Source organism: Macrosteles quadrilineatus, unplaced genomic scaffold, assembly GCF_028750875.1.
Source record: "Macrosteles quadrilineatus isolate MER2022 unplaced genomic scaffold, UCM_ALF_1.0 Scaffold_4__1_contigs__length_99947679, whole genome shotgun sequence".
Taxonomy (NCBI): Eukaryota; Metazoa; Arthropoda; class Insecta; order Hemiptera; family Cicadellidae; genus Macrosteles; species Macrosteles quadrilineatus.
This window is the reverse complement of record NW_026542597.1, coordinates 75819442-75843983: the sequence shown is the minus strand read 5'-3', so window position 1 is coordinate 75843983 and position 24542 is coordinate 75819442. Positions and strand designations below refer to the sequence as shown.

At 36.4% G+C, this 24542-nt stretch overlaps 2 protein-coding genes across 3 annotated transcripts; one reads left to right on the top strand and one right to left on the bottom strand.

Moving 5' to 3' along the window:
* Window positions 1-1118: 1118 nt before the first annotated feature.
* Window positions 1119-3221, bottom strand: LOC128993447 (guanine nucleotide-binding protein subunit gamma-1-like). The gene has a single exon (XM_054417349.1). The coding sequence runs from the start codon at window positions 2901-2903 to the stop codon at window positions 2691-2693; it is 213 nt and encodes a 70-aa protein (XP_054273324.1). The 5' UTR covers window positions 2904-3221; the 3' UTR covers window positions 1119-2690.
* Window positions 3222-5385: 2164 nt separating this feature from the next.
* LOC128992648 (sugar transporter SWEET1-like) lies at window positions 5386-18453 on the top strand. 2 transcript variants are annotated; one of them, XM_054416333.1, is made up of 8 exons: window positions 5386-5584; window positions 7884-7978; window positions 9694-9799; window positions 11583-11660; window positions 12970-13093; window positions 14327-14485; window positions 16349-16468; window positions 17567-18453. In XM_054416333.1, exons 2-8 carry the CDS (start codon window positions 7945-7947, stop codon window positions 17636-17638), a joined length of 693 nt encoding a protein of 230 aa, XP_054272308.1. In that variant the 5' UTR covers window positions 5386-5584; window positions 7884-7944; the 3' UTR covers window positions 17639-18453. The 2 variants fall into 2 exon arrangements, with proteins under 2 accessions (XP_054272308.1, XP_054272309.1); XM_054416334.1 differs by having other exon boundaries at window positions 5386-5612.
* Window positions 18454-24542: the final 6089 nt, after the last annotated feature.

Sequence of the window (24542 nt, the reverse complement as noted above, 5' to 3'; positions counted from 1 at the left end):
TTGTAACAGTCAGTTGCATCAATAAATAAAAATAGCATAGGCTTGCTCCATGACAAGAAATATACTCTCCCTCTTCTGCTTATAAAATGAACTTACCACTATTCTCGCCAGTGTTGTCTGGAAATTTAATGAATAAGTGGGGTTTTAAAGGCCTTCTTACACCGGCGTACTGGACGTTATGTATGTCCGGTACGATTTGTTTCAAGAAATCACTGCCCATGTTATCAAATGAGCTCTTTCACACCGCGTGTTCAGGACGTCCTGAACGTCCGCGACTGGTCTTGGGTGAATTGCTCGGAGAGCGATTTTTCTGAAACGTTCACGGCGTCCATGGGCTAGCGCATGCGCAGTACACTTCAAAACCACGTGCTCAGCTGCCGCGTGGTCTTACACTCCAAAACTCTTTCGTTTTTTGTTGTAGGATGAACCCAATTGCTCCTTTTCGTAACCCAGTATAACAAAACTAGATCATCATCACTATTGCTATCACTCTGTTCATTAATCGATGGCACGGAAATCCCAGGCTCACACCAAGGAACTTGCGGATGAGACATACTGTATATGCACAGGTAACAAATGCACTTAACAATAACACTACAAATGAGTGGCATTACTTGTCTGACTGCAAATGAACATGTGGACGCTTTGGAAGTTTCTGTGCGGTTTGAAAGGACCAAGTACTGGACGCCCGTGACGTCCAGTATGTCGGTGTGAAAAAGCCTTAACATTAAATTAATACTGATAAAGTTAGATTCAAATGAATCCTAATTGTAGTTTTTCACACAGACTGTATAATTTTCTTAGTTAATTGGCCACAAATTCTTAAAAGTTCCCAACTTGATATGGTGTCAATTTTAATTTGACTAAGCTTAACTTAGCTTAGCCGATGCACAATAAGCTTTGGTTGACGTGCTTGGACCATGAGTCCACCCTCTTACAATCATCAATCAAGCTTAGCTTGTATAAATTTCAACCAAGAAATTAGAAAAATCTTACCAAACGGGTTTGTCTTAGTAAATATTCACCCGTGCAGCAACTGAACAAGTTGAAACCAAACCACATAGTCTATTAAGACAGAAAAAAATATTTCAAGTGAGGTCTAATAAAAATCTTTAAGAGTTGTAGAAATATCTTTATTTAACTTACATCGATACATTTATGGTACAGAACACATTTTTAGGTACACAGATCATTATTATTTTTTTAACAATGGAACAGTTAATTTACAATTCAACAAGTTACAAATTAGTGCGCTAATGTACTTTGAAAAAATAGTAGGCCTTATAACAGGTTTTTTGTCATTTAAACAGTTTAATAAAAATAAATATAGGTACCGGTAAGCATATAAACCTCTTAAGCTTAAAAAAATTCTTCAAAAATACTTAATTGTTAGTTAGTAGGCTACAAAGTTTTCACATTAAAATACAGTAGGAGTAAAATGTAAAATCTGGTATCTGTGGTTAGCCTACTGGCATTGTAATGGGATACATTTACTACCCTACACCTTATATACAAACACATTTCATTTTCTATCCTACCGTACATTTGTGATTTGTAATTGCGTTGAATGGATTACTTTTGAACAGTAAAGATTCACGGTTAAAATTTTGTAAAATAAAATCGGCAATATTAATTGTGGTTTGGTGTTAACTTAGGGCAACATAGCTTAGTTGGTTCTGTGTTAAATACATGAACTAGGTCTACTGCAAGAAAGGAGTTAGATCAAAAAATAACAAGATAGCTAGGTGTGAGTGAATATGAAGTTGTATCACAATCAATCCACGTCATTCAACTATTAAATTTGGTAAGGTAAAAAATACAACAGTAAGCCATTACCAGAAATTTCAACCTTTTAAAATGTATATGACTTTAAATTGGTCTTAAAAGTTCAATTGGATTTATGACTGGACAGATGGATGCACCTCCTAAGTTTCTATCAAAACATCCAAGAGACAACACATTTGATAATATCCAGATCAAGCTAAGTACAGCTTGTTACACGTAGGCCCTAAGCTGGCAATTGGGCCTAGCGCAGGCAGTGTTGGTGGAAGGGGGGTGGAGGTTTAAGGAAAATACCAGATTCACCTGAGTTGGGAGGAATGTTGACACAACCCAAATGACGGCACATAATGTTTTAGAAGCCTAGTAGGCCTATTGTTCAGGTGCCAGCTTACATGTAACGAGCTGTACCCAGCATAGAAATCTTACTAAATTGCAGCCTTAAATGGAATAGGCTAAGTTATTGACATTCTTAAATTTCAAAATTGGCGTGTCAGTGAAACAAAATAGCCTAATTAAGTTATGTAAGTTAACATGTTAGCTTTTCATAGCTTACCAAGTGTTTCTTTAGCAATCATAATAATACAAGATATCTTAGGGATAATTTTCCTTTACTAAACTTAAACTATGATAAATTTAGCATGGTTTTGTCAGGTTTAAAAGTTTAGTTTACTCCAAGGTTTCAAATCATGCATAGCCTATCATTTCCTGTAGACAACAAATATGAAATAACACTAGGCTTATAACTTAATGTCGGAAAATCTCAATAAAGTTCTTTGAAATTTTAAAAATCAGGCCTTGTGAATCAAAATCCATAATGTTACCCATATCCTCCAGTAATTTAGTGTATTGGTCCCAAATAAGAGTAATGATAACTAATAAAGATGAAAAATAAAGGATGACAACCACTTCTAGAGTAAATTACAACTACTTTTCTCCCTAAAGGGGTTAGCTTTTTGAGAGCTAAAGCCTACCAGAAGGCAATCTTCTTGCTCATGTTCTGAGATGTATTTTATGATGTCTTGGACTGCTTGAGATACGCTAATGCGCTTAATTGCAGCTTCTCTTCTAAGCTGTTCTGTTACTTGCCTCTGTTGTTGCAAGTTGGAGATCATCATATCCATAACAGCAGTATCTGATAGGCCTATTTTAGGGCGTGGTATGGAACTTGCAGGACGAAATCAAGGCCACAAAAGGCAGAATCACTTATTACAGTAGGTTTCCAACGAAAAACTATCGCTTAACACCAGCAACACAAATCTCTTAGATAAATATTACACAACAAATACCGAAGTGGTTTGTTTTGGTGAATTAAGACGTAATATAAGCTGATAAAGGTTTAGTACGAAGGAAGGAAATTCGGATTCAACAACATTCAACAGTTGGAGTTGAGTTAATGGACCTACTGTTCTATTTCTATCGTTCGTCGTTCCGTGTTCCTCTCGTTCCAGTTGACAGAACAGAACAACTGAACAACGAATTTGACAGTTGGTGAACCGAGCCGATTAATAGTTGACAATCAGTGTTGCCATACCATTACCATTAGAACAGTTTTCTAACATGGTAAAATTTTGTATTTTCCTTCCACCATATTGTGTATTATCATAGTCATAATACTCAATGGTCATATCAAGAATTTATTGACCATTCAACAATTGATGCTATCAGTCTCGTCACAAAAAAAAAACAAAATGTTGTAAAAATACAACATTATTATATTAATAAAAGTTAAGTAACATACAACAAATAAAAATTATGTCTGCATCATGTATCACATTACCTCTGTTGCGTTATCTAACGACCCCAGGGCTGGCGAGAGCTGTCACGGGTCCCTTATATTCCCGATTTAGTGTCTAGCCACCTCCGTGCTTGTTTTGTTAAACATTTAACAATATATCTAATGTGAGGGATTTTTACCCTTAACGATAAATTTTAATTTCTACAACTTTCACAGATAGTTCAGGGTGTAGGTGTCTAACTATCCAGGGTCTAAAATTAGCCTAAATCTCGATTTCCCAATATATCTCGAGGTTAAAGCTCAGTCCGCGGCAACCAAGTACACCTACAATGGACTCATCATCGCCCACCTCGAGATATCGAATTGAATTTGGACTTTAGCCATATGGCCTTTACTATCGAATTTTCGCGGTAACTAATGTTAACCGTGACCCTACCGACCTATTTGTAGGTTAAGGTAACTATCCGTTACCCTACCTTGTGTGTCGCGACTTATTCGGTTACGAGCTGGCACTTACCTCGTCCCTTAGTCTAAATCCGCTCGAACACAATTCACTATGTGTACCCGGTACCCCCTCCAATCAGCTGAGCTTCGCCGCGAGGTATTCCCTCACGGTAAAGTACAATACTTACTTCTTAGCCAACCCGTCGAGTGTTCTGCCCAAGTTATAACGCTTGGGTAGAACTAACTATACTAAGATTGGGTTGCTTAGTATGCCTAACAACCCCGAGCTTATACTTACCGACACTATCCACCTCGGGCCTAAGACTGACTTACTATAAGCATGACTTACTATAAGCATGACTTATTACGTCACACTTATGGCTATAGTCGCGGTATATTCAACCACGACGGTGCATACCTTGAGAGCTGTCCGACGTCCAACATCAACTGCCTAGTGCCCCAAATGCTTCTGCTTATATAGGACCTTCCAGTGGCAGGGGGTGTAGGGGTCAGGTATGGGAGGTAGGCTCGGTAGTCCAGATGTGTTGCCGCACGACTTTTAAGCTCGGCCGCTACCTCAATGTTTACTTCTAACTCTACTCTCTCTCTCACTCTCTCTCTCTCCCTAATCCTGACACTATTGTCATTCAAACTATTCAACTACACTTCCATTGTTATATTTGTGTACCAATAATACCAGAATAATTTTAATAAATTAATAATTCTATTTCTAACTAAACAATTGGGCTTATTATGGCCTTAGAAATAATTAAAGACAAGAAACAAAATAAAACGTGTATTCTTTCACAAAATAAATATTACTTCTTACAACTAAAATAAACTGTAAGGGAAAATTAACCCTTACACTAAAATGCATGATAGTTTGATTAATTCTCTTGCTCATAGTTGCAACTTTATTCCACTCAAAAATTACTATGTGACCTGGAAAACCATGCTAAAATGCAAATGCGATATTTTACAAAGAGTTGTTTGCAGTGCTCCACAGGGCCCACCCCGGCAATAGTGCGGATGATATGTGTGATGAGTGACCCCATAAAATATGACCGTATTGCAAATGAGATTGAAACAAGCCAAAATTTGTTGATCTCAGGTACTCTATGCTGATAAGAGGTTCAAAGAATTTTAAATTCATCTTTTTCCTTCTTTTGTTATGTATTCAGGCAACGCTGGTAACCTCTTACTTTTCCAAAAACTTTTTCATCAACAGTAAAATAATTTATTTTAATACTAAATTTACTTTAGTACAGTAGTGTTTTTCAATAACAACATGGACAAGGCTGGTAGCACTGAGTTCACTTTGTCTGTCAAGATCAGAAAAAACAGCAGCAGAAGCAGAGCAGAAAAACAAACGTTGGCTGATCTGATCCTGATGGCTCTTGGCTCTTGGCTGCTATGCTAACTCAACTGTCTGCATAGTGCATGCATAACATAACAACACGACTTTTCAGTTAGTTCTGTTCTTGTAGAATGTAGACTAGTTGTTAAAACAAACCTATCGATTTCATAGTGTCATAAGTTAACAGATTTGAATTTTATATTTAATAACTGAATTCAAAGTAGGCTACTTGTTATTTCTCTACTTATGAAAACATGAGAATTCAGGTTGGTTCTAGCCTAAATGGGGTTTCAGGTAAAAATATTGAAATAGGCTATTTCCACCAGTATGCCTAAGTATTATGATGTAGGAGTAGAATAGGCCTAGCCTAGTACTTGTGTGAACCTGGCAATAACTTGGCAATAAGTAGTGCGCGCGCCTTATAAAATCTATTGCTGGACGTTTTGCAGAAAAATACGGCCGCGTTGGTTATTACCGATAGTGACACCTGACAGAGGACACATTGACACATTAAACGGACACGTCAGTATCAATATCATGTACCTGGGGGGTAAGTTGGGGGGGGGGTAAAGTCAGCAATAAGTCGATAAAATCTATTGCTGGCCGTTAAGCGGAAAAATACGGCCGAAAAGGTTATTACCGAGAGTGTCAGCTGATAGAGAACACATTAACGGATACGACAGTATCAATATCATGTACCTGGGGGTAAGTTAAGGGGGGTTAAGTTAAGTCAGCAATAAGAAGTGCTTGCGCCCGAAAAAAATCTATTGCTGGCCATTTTACGGAAAAATACGGCCACGTACTTTAAATTTATTACCGAGAGTGTCACCAGATAGAGGACGGACACGACACTATCAATATCATGTACCTGGGGGGTAGGTTAGGGGGGGTAAAGTCGGCAAAAAGTAGTGGTCTTGCCTGGAAAAATCTATTGCTAGCCATTTTGCGGTAAAATAAGGCCACATAACATATTACCGAGAGTGTCACCACTCACCAGATAGAGGGCACTTTAACGGACACGACAGTATCAATATAATGTACCTGGGGGGTAAATGCAGCAATAAGTAGTGCGCGACCCTTCAAAACTCTATTGCCAGCCGTTTTGTGGAAATATACGGAAAAATAGGCCTACTTTAATGCTACTGCAATCATCAGAAGTGTGAGTTGTGAGTTATTATTAAAAATTGTAGTTCTTACCATTATTTAAATTGTAAATTTACAGACTAATATATGTTTGTAGACTGATAGTTTTGTTTGAGCAGACCAATGCCTGTTAGTTTTGAATTATTTACTATTTCAATAACATGTTTAGTAGACGAGTAGAGTAGACAACAGAAAGACTAGACCTACTAAGTAAAATACTTGAAATAGTCTACTGAATTAATAGAATTATTTATACTTTCAGCAAAATATTAGTTAGGCCTATAAGTTATTTTAATATTAACAACACACAGCTGTGATGATTGAAACACGGTTAAAGTGTCCTCTATCAGGTGACACTATCGGTAATAACCTATTCGGCCGTATTTTTCCACAAAACGGCCGGCAATAGATTTTTTAAGGGTCGCGCACTTCTTATTGCTGCATTAACCCCCCCTAACTTACCCCCCAGGTACATTATATTGATACTGTCGTGTCCGTTAAAGTATCCTCTATCTGGCGACATTATCGGTAATATGTAATGTGGCCGTATTTTTCCGCAAAATGGCCAGCAATAGATTTTTCTGGGCGCTAGCACTTTTTGCTGACTTTACCCCCTTAACTTAGCCCCTAACTTACCACCCGGGTACATAATATTAATACTGTCGTGTCCGTAAAAGTGTCCTCTATCTGGTGACATTATCGGTAATATATTATGTGGCCGTATTATTCCGCAAAATGGCCATTAAAAGAATGAACACCAATAAAACCAATGCAAAACTTAAATCCACCCAAGCTGTGCAACGGAACCAGATTGACGATTTTAAAAAAATGACACCAAACTTGATCAAAGCAACAATTATCAGTGGTAAGTTTAGAAGAAATATCCCTTATCCGAAGAATACCGTACGGTACTAATGATATCATCGGAATTACCCTTTGAATTCAAGCGACTAAAATTTTCTTTGCGACTTGCTTGATCGTAATCACCATTATAAGGCACAAGGCCAATCCCTGACTTGCCGGTTTAAATTTAGAAAATGCATGCTTTTCACACGGACAGCTTATATGTTGAAAGCTCAGGTGGTGCTAGGTACGCCTAAAGACTTACCATATTTAATACACCTAATGAAAAAACAAAAACATTGTTTATCCACTGGCAATTAATTAAAATAAATATTTTCTTTTTGTTTTTGGTAGGTACCTATACATTTTTATTATTTGTCGTAAAGAACAAATTACCATTTAAAATAATAGTTCTTAGCGCGGCAACACATGCCGGGTAACCGCTAGTTAATAATATTAGTAGGATATATAGGCTAACTTAGCCTACTAATTTATTCATGTAGGTAGGTAGGCTACTCATTTTTTTACCATAGTTTTAAATTGTACAGCCTCAAATAAGTTACTTTGTCAAATTTTCAGTTTGGTGATGATTCCTTGTGCTGATATAAAAGTATTGTGCTGATATACCCGAGTTTCAAGCATGTCTCTGGACTTCATTGATATCCCTGATGCAGGTCAGTTTTAGTGGTAAAAATTACAAAAATATTTGGTAGGCCTCATATTTATTTAGATGTTCTCACTTACTTACTTACTGCTGTGGCCACTGGTACCCTAGATGGTACTTGGCCTCCCCAACACACTGCCTCCATAGGTCTCTGCTTCTTGCATCTTCCTTCCTTCTCCCTAGCTTCCTCAGGTCTTTCTCCACTTGGTCGAACCATCTAAGTTTCGGTCTTCCAAGGGGTCTTCTACCTTCTGGGTTATTCCTCAAGATGTTCTTTGATAGGGAGTTGTCATCTTTTCTTAGATTATGCCCTGCCCATCTCAGTCTTCTGCTCCGTACCTCAGCGACAATATCCGGATCCTTAAATAATTCTCTAAGTTCCCAATTATGTCTCGATCTCCATTGTCCATCCTCAAAAATCGGTCCGTACACTTTCCTCAAAATCTTCTTGTTCTCAAATACAATAGCTTTCCTTTCTGATTTCTTGCTTAAGATACAATTTTCTGAACCATACAGGAGAACTGGTCTGATGATTGTCTTATAAATCCTGAGTTTGGTGGTGTGGGATATTATTTTTGAAGTTAGTAACTTGTGACAGGCCGAAAAACTTTTTTGTGCTAGGTTTAATCTATTTTGTATTTCTAGCTCTTCATCATTATCGCTGGTGAGGATGACTCCCAAATACTTGAAATTTGTTACTATTTTAAATTAAATTAAAAGAGTATAAATTTTATACTCTTCAATTTCAATGTAATTAATTAATTCAATTAGATGTTCTCACTAGTCTTTAAAAACTATTTCACCGGTTATATAACAAAGGGTTTTATTTTTATGCCTTGGAGGAAGTATTTTGTTGCAGTCTGGTATAAATCAAACACAAAGTTTAGGTAACACACCATTTTATTAATCTTAACATACCATGATCACATTTCAGACCGGAAACCTCCGTTCCTCGCTCTCAGGTCCACATACCTACTACCATGATCACATAATAATGTACGATATAAAATTTACCTCAATTTGAAAAAAGTTTTAGGCAAATCGATCTGGGTCTTCTTACAAACAATTAACTGTTTTAAAATGCTTTGCAAAAGCCGGGTCTACACGATGTCATTAGGCGAGACAATCGTCAGAAGACAACTGACTGGCATGTAATTATTAGCTTCGTGTAAACTCTTCATGCCAACTGCCTTACCAAATACCCTCACAATCGTGCTAAAATTCAGTGGTCTCCGGGGATAGACTGAGGACAACAAGGAGGACAACTAGCGGTAGCCATCAACAATCATGTGATGACAATTGGCGAAGACAACAGTCTCACCAATTGGTATCGTGTTAACCTGGCTTAAAAGCCTGTTTTTCCGATTGGCAACAACAAACTGGTAACAATTCGAGTGCTAAACAATTATTGAACTAACTTATTACTCCACCTGTTTCTTTGACATAATTTAGGTAAGATATTATTGAAGAGAGGATGTGACATAGTGTGATGTAATCAGTAAACGATTTCTGTTGTAGGCTATACACTAACTCTTAATCAAACCTAGGACTGAAAGGACAACTTATTGTTAACTAGTAATAGTGACTCTAATCTCATATCGGTTTGTCAGGATGACAATCATAGTGGTTCATTTAACTTAAAAAAAAAAATAAAGTCTAACAGTCAATGCTACTTATAATGTATCGATGTAAGTAACTAGGCTAACTAATTTTCTTCCTTGTCAGGTCCTGGTCCAGGAAACTTGAGCCAAGGGTTCCAGTTATCTGATCATAAAGAAATGATTGCAACTACTGCTTCAATCAGCACAATTCTACAGTTCTTATCTGGCGCGTAAGTTATAATGCTAGCTTGTGATGTGTCGATTCTTGATACTGTACCACCCATACCTGGAAATCGGTATTGAGAATCGCTGGTCAAAAATCTATTCCGATACCGATACCCAACACGTCTGCGAAGATCGCGCAACCTGAAAATTACCGCTATTACAACAATCGAGCAAGTAGTTTTTTTTTTATGTGATTTTATTCCACTGAACAAACATTAAACAATTACAACATACGAAATTACAGTATTACTCTTGTATACAAGAAATTTAAATATAAATATGTATTATTCACTTGTACAGGGACTAATTTCTTCCAAAACCTATTGAGTCATCTCATCTTACTGTATAGGTTTATAACAGGATTTCTGTTATCTATCTATTAGCTTATCCGTCACACTCCCGGTCCCGAGGGTCAATAGAGGTTCTACTATATTGATTTCTCTGTAATCTAACTCTGAAGAAGGCAAAGGACAAAATATCTGTGTTACATCCCTTTTTTGTGTACACCTTTTTGTGTACAGATGAAGAACCTGAGCCCTCATATCTTAGGTACCTAAGGCCTACCATACACGTTCCGGTTTTCCTTCAGTCCCGGACTGTACAGTCCTGGACTGAAGGAAAAACTGAACGTGTATGTCGATTCCTTCAGGCAGATCGTTACATCCGGCCAGGCCCGGCCTTGAGGCCGATTTGAACGTGTATGGCAAATCCCGCAGTCCAAGACAGTGCTGCTTCCCCCTCCCCCTATAAATTTTAAGCATTATCGCATTCGCATCCTTTCTAAATTGTGAGTCAACTACTGGTGAAAGCATAATCGGAGCTGTGTTGTTTGTTGTTTTGTTGGTATAGTTTTTGGATTTTGGCGCTGTAGTGTTGTGTAGTGATTTCGTTAGTACTCCACATTAATCATGTCTACCTCTTCACACTGGAATTCATTGAGAAATACCGAGGTCACGAATGCATCTAGAAAATTAAAAGTAAAGAGTACCATAACAGGGAAATGAGGGAAGCAGCCTATCAACAATTATTGGATTTTGTGAAGAAGGCAGACCCAAAAGCCACAAAGGACACTGTGGTTAAAAAAATAAATAATTTAAGAAGTGCGTTTTAGAAAAGAGTTGAAAAACTCCAAACTGTGCAGTTCCGGACTGAGCGTGTGTGGGGAGGTCACGACTCCGGCCAAACTGTGCAGTTCTTCTTCGGCCAGGCCTTGAGGCCGGGACGGAACGTGTATGGCAGGCCTTATCTTGTTGAACTATCTTTGCTGCTTTTCCTTAAAACCATACCTATATTTTTATGTCAGATGCATGATTCATTAACTGATGATTGCTGCATTAACTTTTTCTTTAATTGAAAAACACATTACTTTAAAAATACTATATGGGAGGACATAAAGAAATAGTAGTAAAGAATGGAAGGATATTTTAAAAGAAGTAGTATAACTAATCCATTCAGAAAATATTGTAAAACTATTTAAAAAATGGTATTGGTATCAGCCATCACTTATGCCAACCCTTAAAAAATCGCAGACTGCTTATCATGATCTTGTAAATGTGACCAAGAAGTAATTGTGTGTACTAAATTTTGTTACCTATTACTTTTTGTAACAACCAGTGGATAAATCTGTTGCGCGTTGCGCGGTGTTTTTTTATGATCATTGTTTTAAGTGATTTTTTAAACTGCCAGTTAACTGAAGTGTACTTAGAAGTCTCATTGTTTTGCAATTAATACTCTCAAGATGTTATATCATAAGAAATTAGTACAGTAATATTGCATTGATTTTTTCAGGTTGGTGTGCAATAAGTTCGTCCAGAAAGGAACAACTAGTGATGTATCTTGTCTGCAATTTGTCGCCGGATTTTTGTCGTACGTACATTTTATTTTTCACAAAAGATTTCAAAGGTTTTTTAAAAACGTTAAAAAAAATTTTTTTTTGAAAATTTAAGTTTTTTTTAGGTGGGAAGTTAATAACGAAAACTGAAAATTGTCGTTAAAACTATGTACAAAGTTCATGACAATCGTCAAAAGTCAAAACATTTTAATTTTTTTTTTTATTTAAAAAATTTAGTCTATCCAAAAGCAAGATTTTTTTAAAACTTCACAATATATATAATGTTTTTGATTTCATCTAAAAATAAACGGTATCAGCATTCTGACACATACTTTCTCCCATAAGTTTGTCAACAACCTTTATCATGTTAAACGGTGAGAGTAAATATACGGAAATGGGATTTGTACAATTTTGTTCAGAATTTAAAGGACTATAACATACAAAATTTTTATCAAAATCGTTCAGGTCATTTTTGGGAAAATCCGACTTTCCGTTATTTTATGAGGTTTTATGGGAAAATCCCCATTAAAAATCAAAATTTATAAAAAATGAAAAAAACTATCAAAATGGTAAGGACCATAACATACAATGTTAAATCAAAACCGGTTTTTTTTTTATAATCCTATTTTTGTTATTTTATGGGGTTTTTATGGGAAAATAACATAATTTACTTGAACCGTAATTTTTACAGAAATGGGATTTGTACAATTTTGTTCAGAATTTAAAGGGCTACAACATACTAAATTTTTATCAAAATTGTTCGGGCCATTTTTGAGATTTTTTTTTATTTTTCCAGTTTTTTATGGGTTTTTATAGGAAAATCCCCATTAAAAATAAAAATTTCAAAAAAATGGAAAAACGCCTGGAGATACCATGGATTAGAACCTACATACCAAATTTCATCGAAATCGGACCACAGGTGTAGTCCCTAGCTCTGTACACATCCAGACATACACACGCAGACATCACTTTGAAAACCACATTTTTGGGTCCAGGGGGACCCAAAACGAATATATCCACTCAAAACTCAAACTCGAAAATTTTGACGAAAACTATACTTTCTCCATATACTATGGTATAGGGGGAGAAAGTAAAAAAAAAAAAAAACAATAATTGATAGGGTAAAAATAAAACACTTTTTCACTTTTTATATAATGAATAATGTGGGTACAAAAATATAGCATGTTTGTGTATTATCTTTGACCATTGGTAGACTTCCCTACCCAAACATCAATGCCATCATAATGCAACCTTAATATTCAAATAAATACTGAATATTACAATTATAGTCCTATGTAACTAATCTAATACCATATCTTTTACAATTGTAATTGTTTTGCCTAGGTGTGGCCTCTGGTTAAGTTACGGACTGTTGATTGATGACTCCAGTATTGTCCTAGTCAACAGTGTTGGAACGATACTATTTATGTGCTACATATTTATTTTCTACACCTACACTTTGCGTAAGGTTAGTATGAATTTTAGCAAGTATAATTTTTAACGCCTATTTTTAATGACAACTTGAACCTGAGCTTACTGTTAACTTCAACGATGGGACCAGTACTCTTGGTTAACTGAGCGTTACACAAGTTTATTAAATGTAGTGTAGAAATATTAAAATTACTTTCTGTGTAGCTTTTAAGCCGTAAACCTCATTACAGTGGAATCCCTCATATCTGCCCTTGCTTTTACCGGTCCACAGTTTATCCGGCCTTTCTCAGTAGTCAGTACTGAGAGGTATTTCGTACAGCTCACAAATGCGTAGTTTAGTTGCAAGCACTAGTCCTTGCGACTTGAATGCTCTCACAGCCTATCTGTACAGTACAATGGGCTAATTGTTATATTTAGTCAAAACCCAATTTTTTCTATGGATAAAAAATGCTCATTGATTTTACCATAGAGAAAAAAATTAAATATAGACAGTAGTGCTGCGGTGAGCATATGTTCTAGCGTCCACCGCTAGGAGTGCCATGTAGTTACGGCGCACACCACCACAGCATCTGCTAGTTGCATATGCGAAGAGCAGTTTTTAAGTAAAGTTTAAAAAGTTATCTTTTTTCCGCGATTGCAGTGAGCGGTCACAATCGTATCTCAGCGCCCCCTAGGCAGTGAATCAAACACCGAGCACGCTCTAGCGGCACATCGAGGAACCTTCCTTTGACAGTCTATTTTTATTCTATTTGTCTATGATTTTACTAACATTTATATTTTTATAATAAAAAACCAGACTTAAACACTACTTTTGACTGAATTGATCGATTACAGTTTATTAGGGATAAACTATATGGTTTTTTTAATTGGCTGGTTTGCACCTAAATTGTTATCTGGCCAAGGCTCGGTCCCATGGTGGCCAGATATGAAAGGTTCCACTGTACCCAAACCTGTGACAAAGCTGTCACACAATTCCAACGGTATCGATTTAAGAAATTTTGTTTCAGAACCTCGGTTAAAATTTGTAATTTGTTACCTTCAAATGCTTACATTGGTTTTTTTTTCCAGTGCCAATTTGTGAAAGAAAAAGAAACTCATTGTTTGGTCATGATAGGATTTCCTATTCACACAAACACTCTCATACACTAACCACCAGGCTAGCAACACACCACAAGTTTTACACAATATGTTGCCGTCTAAGAGTTGTAAACTACAGTAAATATGTTACACATTATAGATGAACAACAGTTGTCATTCTTGTATGTTTCAGAATGCAGTTGTCAAGCAGGTGATGGCAGTGCTGATGGTAATGGTGTCGGTGAGGCTCTATGCCTACTGGGTGTCAGATATAACTGTGGCCAGGACACATCTAGGTCTGGTAGCGTGCAGCACCACCATAATGTTCTTCAGCGCTCCACTCACGAATCTGGTATGAGAATGTAATAACCAACAATTTGTAGTTTTGATTTGGGTTTTGAAATCTGATCGTTCTTTGTTCCCTTTACTACGTCAAAAACCCTGTAGCCATGGTAACTTTTTACCCTTTACCCCCTTCCTATAATTTATTACATTTTACACATTGCTTCAGGCTAGATCAGTGGCGTAAGTACATTGAGCAGCACCCCCCCCCCCCTTCGCAGTACAAGTGTATGGTGCACCTCCCCCCATCAAAACTTTACCATTTATGTTTTATTTGTTTATCCCCACAAAAGCCGTGATCACAGCCAAATCCAAAAAAATCTCGCAGACCTGTTGATCGCGCCTCCCTTAGTCATGGATAAATCATCATCAAGTTTCATGATCGCGGCATGAACTTTTACATCATCGGCGGTCTTAAAGATATCATCTTCGTCACTGGCAGTAACGGAAACATTGTAATTCTTTCCCCTGATTGCTGCAAAATCATGAACATCTTCTTCGGTCTTGTACATCATCTTGGTCTCCCACGGTCACAAAAACAAAGTAATCTTTTTTCTGCGATTGCAGTGAGCGGTGACAATCAGACCTTAGTACCCCCTAGCCCTCGGTGCTCCTTCCCCTTGTTGCGGGGGTGTTATTTACGCCACTGGCCTAAACGGCTTTACTTTAAGGCCGGCTGCACACCTGATACAGCACGGCACGGCAAGGCGAGGTGAGACGTCTTTGCTTCGCCTTGCCGTGCCCGATGGAATTTGAGATGCATACGGCACGGCAACTTGAGCACCCACATGGTCGATCCCATGGTTTCAGTAAAGTGAGATACTGTGTGTTGTGAGGTTTTTTGTGACACTTTGTACTACACATTTTGTGAGAATGGATGCAGAAAGCGAAGAAGAGGCTGCTGCCATAGCTGCTATATGGTACCTAATGAGTGTAATGGATGATTTCCCTAACAGAGAATCGTGGGTGCATCCCATAAACCAAAAAAGGATGAAACCATTCATTGCAGAACTAAGAGCAGATCCGGAAAAATTTCAAAATTACTAATCGTTGGAAGTGCACACTGATTTTGACAGGGGCTGTCACTACGCTGAACGTGGTGTCGATCCTCACACATGCGCACATTGTTTTGCCTCAAGCCTTTTGCCTGAAAGACGAAAATTGAAAAGGCAGTACAAAGCGCCGTGCGGCGCTGTTTTGCCTTGCCTTGCCGTTCCCATTGATGTGTGTGGCACCCCCATTTGAAATAATAGAAACCTAGTCGCATAAGTCACCTTAAGGCAAAATGACGTGCCGTGCCGCATCTGGTGTGCGCCCGGCCTTATACTTTCTTATGGAATGGCGACCATACTAATGGAGGTATTTTAAACCAGGTATGAATATGAATGGAGATGAGATAAGTGTAGGATGAGTGGCGCGATCTTGTAGTCTTGTTAGTGACTAAGGCAAACATGTTCCTTAGACACAGATGTAAATTAATAGCCCATACAGCCAATGGCAACTAAGGGACCTACAGTTTATAGTGGAATCCGAACCACATTTTTGCCTTGTAATTAACGAATTGGTCTAATTATCAGGATAGCACTGCGGAACTCGTAGTACTTATTAGTATTAGTGCAGACGTTAATCCACACAAGGGAGTAGGCCTATCGCATCTACAGTGCATGCCTATAAATATCCACAATTCGTGACCTCCTAGTAGCTGGACCACAGGACGACTCCACCGTCCCAGGCTCGCCATACAGTCAGTAAACTCGACCTAGAAAACCTAATAGTGTGAAAGGAGCATAAGGAAGGGCGTAGGCCTGGATTCATCTGACTACTTAAGCCTACTGATTATGCTGAAGGACTAATGACATTTTTCTGTTACCAGGCATATGTACTGAGGGTTAAAAGCGCTGAGAGTTTACCATTCCCAATGATCTTGATGACTTTCCTCGTTTCTTTTCAATGGTTCCTGTATGGCATTATATTGGAAAATCCGATCATCCAGGTAATTTATAAGTTTTATTTAACCTACCATTATTTTTCTCGGATCACTGAAAAAAATGTAAGCAAAGTAACTAAAAATGTCATGACATTCATTCGCCTAACGGGTCTCATGATGATTGGAGTGTTTAATCACAATCGATCACCACTACCATGTCTTGTAAGTTAACAGCATAGGCGTAAATAATATAGGTTTGAAGTGTTATTAGACGTATTTTTATTTAATCTCCGTAAATTTAATAACAGGTACCAGTACTATGCTGATCAAGAATTTATTTGTAAAAATGTGTCCTCACACGTTTATTTAAAGAGACAACGGAGATTAATATTTACCATTTGCCGTTGTGTGGCAATAAATTGGTATGTTATTACATAAATTATACATTTCAATCTTTGCAATAATATTCCTCTTAATCCTCTTGTTAATAAATGAATTAGCCTACATAAATGACTACTGTTAGACTTGCTAGTTCCAATTGCAATAGTTATACAATTCAATCGTTATAGTTATTGCAATAGTTATCGGGTCTGAAACTATTTAAAGCTAGATTTATCAATTTTCTACAATATAAATATCAAAAAGATTTTTATGATACAGTAATATAAAATGTCTTAATTGATATTGGTTTTGGTTATTGTTGAAACAATTTAGGTATTAAACGTGCGATACAAATTCAAAATTGTTTTGAATTTTGAATCAATTTAATTTAAACATTGGAATGTCAATACAAACCTAATCTTTTATACAGAAAATTATGAAATTTTGTAGGTTTACGTATATCAAATTTTAAAGCACAAAGGTTTACTGATGCTTGTGATTCCTAAAATAAATTTAAAATTGTCTTAATGTAGTTTATCCAACTGAAACCATTATTCTATTGTTATTGTTACATTTGTTCCATCGCCTTGACTTTTGGTTATCCTTCATTAATTAATTTTTAGAGGATTTCTCCATTTTACTATGCATAGAGAGAGTTTTAAATTATTAAGTTAAAGAAAAGTTCAAGGTAAGCAAACGAGTCTAACAATAGAGCAAATATTCTCAAGCCAAGTGTTTATAGTTAAAATCTTCCAAAGATTAACCGTGTTGTGTCATTTTCAGTACCCCAACATCGTAGGCTGTCTGTTGAGCCTGTTTCAGTTGTCGTTGTTTGTCATATACCCGGCTCGGTGACATTAGCACACCTCCACCATTGTCCTCAGGGTGTTCCCTGGACGCGTGTTCAACACTCGAACTAGCCAGAACAGGTTGGAAAAGTGATGTTTGTGTGTTTTTGCCCAAGAGTGTACTATATTATTCTGGTTTTTTAAATTGTGTTAATGGAATCAGGCGTGTGACAAAAGTAAAAGTAAGATTTTAAGGGAAAGTGGCATGGCTGATTGAAGATTTTTAAATGAGAGTTAATCTGTACACAAAAAGGTCACACGATGTAACACAGATATTTTGTCCTTTTGCCTTCTTCAGAGTTAGATTAAAGAGAAATCAATATACAGTAGAACCTCTATTGACCCTCGGGACCGGGAGCGTGACGAATAAGCAAGTAGACAGATAACAGAAATCCTGTTATAAACCTGAACGTAAGTTGATTTAAAAGGTTTTGAGTTTTGATACATGTACAAGTGAATAATACATTAATAGATTTAAATTACTTGTATACAGTAGTAATAAAGAACTGTTATTTTGTATGTTGTGCTTGTTTAATGTTCGTACAGTGGAATAAAATCGCATTTAAAAGTAATTATGTACTGTAGCGGAGTGACAGATAACAGAGAGTATTGATTAAAGGTTGACAGTTAATCGAGGTTCTACCGTTGAGATTGATTTATCATAAATCTATTATCTGAAGATTTTCCCTATTTTCATCCATTCCTAGGTATTCCTAGGGGAAAATAGCAGTGCTATTTTTATTTTTTATGACCTTATGATCAAACTCCATTTTCAGATACGCCAAAAGCATAAGTAACTAATTCTATAAAAGAAGACCTCAACTTGCCAACGTAAAAAAATTTGAGTTGGGAGTGTTGCACGACGTCCAAGTGCCACGACGTCCAATAATATTTTTCCAGTGCCACGACGTCCAAAACATCATTTTTGAGTTGTTGCACGACGTCCAAGTGCCACGACGTCCAAAAGTACAGTAACTGCCAAAAATATAGTCTTTCTACAAGCTTTGGACGTCGTGGCACTTGGACGTCGTGAAACAGCGCACTGTAGGATTGTAAAGAAGTATCATTTGCACCACGTCCAAAGCCTCTGCCAGTTGCACGACGTCCAAGTGCCACGACGTCCAATCAATATTTGACTGTTGCACGACGTCCAAGTGCCACGACGTCCAAAGTCCCTGCACACTGTGAACACTGTTTGCCGACCTCAGTGCATACAGTTCGTATTGCAATTATTGAAGGCAACTAGGCCTAGTCAACTGTTTGAAAGTTGTCAACCGCTTCGTCTTCGATTAATGTTTAAATTATTCAATATTCAATGATTCTAATTGAACTAATTATTGTATTAGCTTAAATTTTTATATGTAAAATAAATACTATGTCACCGTAAAATGTAGTGATGCAGTATTTCTGTTGTTATGATTGCATAATTGATTTCTACAAAATAGAGCTATGTCATAGAAACGAAATAAATAAATGACTACACTATTCACTATATTGTATGATTAATACAATAAATTAATCACTAGCCCAAAAGTAAATATGGTAGGTTTAATGTGAGTAGTGGTAGAATTCTAAGTACTGCAGTAGAATAGAATTGTCATACTATATCACTTGGTAGCAAATTTACTCGTAAGATAAAATGTATGCACAGTTTTATAACAGCTGTAAGACTTCCCATTTAAGTACCGGTATCATTGAAATTGTATAACTTCCATTGAACAGAAATGAGATAAGTAGATATTGATACACAGATATATGAATTTTCATACACTTATAATATGACGAATTCAAAAAATGTTTATCCGTCAAATGTGCTAAATATTATGTAAACTATCACTTATCAACTTTTTAAGCTATAATGGTGTTACTACAATGGTTAAAAATGTTTCCTGTGAAACATGTATTTTTTAAACTAAAAGAAGGTTTTCTTTTAGTACAAACCTTGCTCTATTAGTGCATACGAAAAATAATTTCACTATTTTACGAGAACAATGTTTGACAACAAATGGTTGAAGCAGATATTCAGAGAGTGTCTCCAACTGATGCAGTAATAAATAGGGTGGTCTGCCGTTACACTTTAGACGCATAAATGAGCGAAGCATTATTTAAAGATTGTCAATGGCTAAAGCAGCTAACAACCTACAATATGTTCCCATTCAACAGATTCACTGTTTGCCCGATATTATTTAAGTTCTAAAGAATGACAAATTTATCTGATAGTTCATACTGTACCTTTTTAGTGAAACTGGCCATCCTGACTATTTGCTTGTACTTTGTAAATGGGCGTAGCAGGATGTACTCGTGCAATCAACATTTGTTCTACAATCGTCAGGTCAGTTAATTCGTTCGGGACACTTGACTCATCCATATTATTTAACGCCGTGAATTTAGTTGCATTTGAACGACAACGCGAACAAATCGGTGATTGGTTTGAAGCTGTTAGTTGTTGGCGATGACAGTAAGTGCAAGTGTAACATTTTTGTGCATCTAATTCATGTTGGAATTGATTAGCTAACTGCCTATCAATCTGGTTAGAGACAAAAATAGGGGGGTTAACTTACAAACGGTCCTGTAAGTCTAATTTTTTTATATGTTGTCTAGGATGGTAAGCAGTTGTTTAAAATGAAAAATGCACAATTCTCCACCCTCCGCGCCCGCCGCCATATTGAAAAATCGATAAAATCTGTACTTTCTAGAGATTTTCGCCTATATCTCCGTTTTGGTTCGTTTTAGCGAAATATATGTAATGACAATGTTGTAGACAATTGGATTTCCTATAAAATAAGTATAACAATTTGGTTCTAAGACTTATGGATACGAAAATATTTAAATTTTTGTACAATAAAACGTCAATTTCTTTGTTATTTTGACAAATCTCTATTAGTCCAAGCAAACTAAAAAAACTGACACAGGGAACGTAAAAAAATTGGAAGAAAACGTTTTATGGTTTTATTTTGTAGTGATGGGTCTGCAGAGTGACGTACTAAAAGTTGCCAAAAATCGGTCTACAGAAATTCTCCTAAAATCACGATAAAAATGGCGGCTTTTCTCAACATTGGACAAATTTGAAAAAAATATACCACATGAATATTTTATTCAAAATTTTGTGAGATATTGACTTGGGACGACCACCGAAGTTTATTGGGTGGTTAGTACTTTATTTACATAGGGAACTCATTTTTGGCCGCCATCTTGAATCCGCCATATTAGATATAAATAAAGAAAATCAAATGCAATGATAACGTTGTGACCCATCATTATAAACCAGATTTTCACGCTGATTTCAATGCCGAAATCCGTTTTTAAATATCTGTTTACATTTTTCACCAACCCGTGAGCCCAACATTTTTTAAATTATCAAAATTTTAAAAAACGGGATACCTACAATAACATTTAACGAAAAATATGACACCAAGATCTTTTAAATCGGTTCACAATTGGGGCTACAAACAGGAAGAACTAATACCCTTACATTTGCGCGCGCCAGACGGGGTAGAGCGCAGCCTTAAACAACTACTTACCATCCTAGACAACATATAACAAATTTAGACTTACCGGACCGTTTGTAAGTTAACATACCTCTATTTACTGGACTAATATTACGACGTGGTCTTTGAGCCATGCTCAAAACAAATATAGCAAAACTGTTACTTCCATTGATAAACTAACTTTAACCTAGGATGAAAGTAAACATTGAAATGTAAACAAAACAGTTACAAACAATTAACATAATATGTTTATCTTATTTAAATAAAACAAGATAAACCCATATGTCATAAACCCAATATAATTTTTCTTTCAACTTACATTAAAATAACAAGCGAAATTGCGTGACCTGTAAAATAAAATCCAGAAGGAAATTTGCAAATATTTTTTACCAAAACATTGTGCTCAGTATTCTTTAGCTGTTGGCCAAATTTCATATCAATTGGTCAAGCCATTACATTCTGATGCTCTTACAAAGAAGTTACAAAGTGAGGGAAAGTGAGCTACGCTCGCTCCGCTCGCTTCGCTCAAAAACGTATTTTAGCCATAGCACAGAAAATATATAATACTATAATAGTAATCTATCTATCTATCTATACTATTATAAAGAAGAGGTGGTGTGTGTGTGTTTGTGTGTGTGTGTCTGTGTGTTTGTATGAGAGAATCTCAAAAAGTACTGAACCGACTGGGCTCAAATTGCACGCAAGTGAAGCTACAGCTCCGAGGATACATATTATACAACTATTCCCTCTTCGTTATTGTCCTAGGGCTCTGTCCCGTGGGCTTTCAAAAATTTGAGGTAAGAGATTTTAAAATAATGATTGATGGTGAAATGAAAAAAAAAAATGAAATGAAATGATGTTTATTTCCCAACTAAAGAATACAATTCATGGTATTTTACATAATCCATGGTATCCATGGTAACAAGAGCAAACCTACATAATTTAAAAATGTAAACTGTCAAATGAATTTTGATTTCACAATTCCACACAGCTGGTTCAAACATCCTTATATACGTATAATACGTGAAGGCAATTTCTACGAAACACTACTCCTCCGTTAATAATGGACGGATTTTTACAAACGACGTGTCAAAATAAAGAATTTTTTGTGTAGACGCCCCCTTTCACTAATTTCTGTAATGAAAATCCTCGGGCTTTGCCCCACAGGCTATCAAAGTTAGAGTTTCTCCCATAAGATTAACATGGGAGAATCTAAATATTTAATTGGAAACTTTGCCCCCACTAAATTTGAGAGAACGGCTCGGCGAAGAAACTTGGTAGGGGTGTCTTGGTCTGTAGATGAGTTATTAAAAGAAAAACTAAGCAAAATCCCTTAGGACTCTGCCCCAGAAGCCTTTAAAGATCCCTCCACAGAGTTGTTTACACTTTGGCCATGTGAATAATACTTTTTAACGAAACAGCTGTTCATTTTTAAATTGTATTTCAAACAACACACATTTATTGGGAGTTACTGAATTCTACCATTGACTATTGGATACAGAAGTTGTTGTATGAATAGTCCACGTTTGCCTACATTTGATCATATTATTCTACACATATCAAATATTTATGTAGAAATATCTGCTCTTATCGTGTCTAATAATATCCAAACATAGAAACCTTGCCTAAAATTGTACCCATCTTGACAAATTATTTGCGCCTGCCTATATTACGGACTTTGGCGCACTGAGTAGGTAACATCATTGAAAAATAACACGACATTTTGGCTGTAAAATATGGTACAAAAGGAAATACTATTAAAGCAGCTACTGTCATGACAGAAAGGTCATATTCCTTTTAAACTAGATTACAAAATCCTTTATAAGATACGTTGATTAACAATATGTAAACGTCAATATATACGTAACTGCCAATCTACGGTATTTTTGCTTTTTGGAAATGTCCCATTGCTATGTCATTTGCATTATTTGTTGCCAATGAAGCCGCAAGACTATATGAACTCGGTGGCCCCTAACAGTTCAAGAATAAAAGTCAACTTCACTTCAAGTATTCCACTACACCTAACATTCCATAGAGAGATTATATTGACAACTTTATGTTATTGATAAGGCTGAGACAACTAACTGACAACCCCCATGTCAAGGAATTCCAGCTTAAAAAGTAACCCCAAAATCAATTTCTCAAAACTGTGCTAGAGGGTTCATTCATTGGCACAGAAGTACGATATGAACTGACGCGACGCGAAGGAAAAATCAAACTTACACTGTAACGGATATACCTCCATTATGAAGTTAGAATATGTCTTCCCAAAAAATATTTTCTTTTCATATAAAATCATATTACATTGATGAAATCACGGAAGTGTTTAACTACAAAAGATCCACCAATACGATTTTAATACTATTTAAAGGTTCTTCCAAAGGAAGAGATATTCTACCATATAACATACTAATAATAACTCCGATGGCGTACGGTATGGGAAATATTTTATTCATTGAATGATCAACTATATTTGGCAACTAATGCAGTTAATATCATTATTGGTTTTTTTTTACACTTATTACTCTTTAAACAATGCTAAATGCTCAAAATATGTGTATTTAACCCAATTAATCGCAGTTAGATGAATTAACGTAAGCCTTGAAAGTAACCGTTGATTTCGACGGGTTTCACCTAGTATTAAATAATGCACGAATATTAGAACAGAGAGGGTAAGGATTATAAATTTAAAATAATGATGTTACTAGCCCGAATGTAAACATTATTTTACATTACTTAAATGTAGCTGTCAAACCATATGTTAATGTAATTTCATTAGTATATGATTGTTACTTATTACTTAGTTATTTCATTTGTTTATGTTTATGATCTACTAGCTGTACCCGCGGGCTTTGCCCCGTTTAACTTCACAAGTGAGCTCGTTCGCATGTCTCAATCACGTCCTGGTTGAAGTACGTTCGCTACGCTCACTCACCTGTAGGTTGGAGCTCGTTCGCTCCGCTCACTTGCCTTCAGGTTAGCTGGTTCGCTGCGCTAACTCGCTTCCAGGTTGAAGTTCGTTCGCTACGCTCACTCACCTTTTGGTTGCAAATTAAATGAATGATTAAATGAATTTATTTATTTCCATTGAGAACTAACTTATTACAGTAGAGTCCCGCAAACTCGGGTCTCGATAACCCGGAAGTCTGGATAACTTGGCCATCACCTGGCTCAGAAAATTAGTGATTTTTTGAGTCAGAGTTAATCATGGACTCAAGCCAGCTCAAGTCAAATTATTCGCAACTGGTACTAAGGATTTGTTGTACTATATCTGATATAGTCTTTTTCTAAGTTCACGTCGCACTCGCAATTAGTTCGCATGTTTTATCTAGGAAAGCAGGTATGCCCTAAGTCATAGCATTTGTAGGTTAAGTATTATAATAACAAACATGCTTATCGTAGGTTTGTAGGCACACTTGTTCA

Coding starts and splice junctions, on each gene's coding strand:
- LOC128993447 (XM_054417349.1), bottom strand. CDS start 2,903: ATGGATATGATGATCTCCAACTTGCAACAACAGAGGCAAGTAACAGAA.
- LOC128992648 (XM_054416333.1), top strand. CDS start 7,945: ATGTCTCTGGACTTCATTGATATCCCTGATGCAG. Junction 9,800..11,582: donor CTACAGTTCTTATCTGGCGC/GTAAGTTATAAT, acceptor TGATTTTTTCAG/GTTGGTGTGCAATAAGTTCG. Junction 14,486..16,348: donor GCGCTCCACTCACGAATCTG/GTATGAGAATGT, acceptor TTCTGTTACCAG/GCATATGTACTGAGGGTTAA.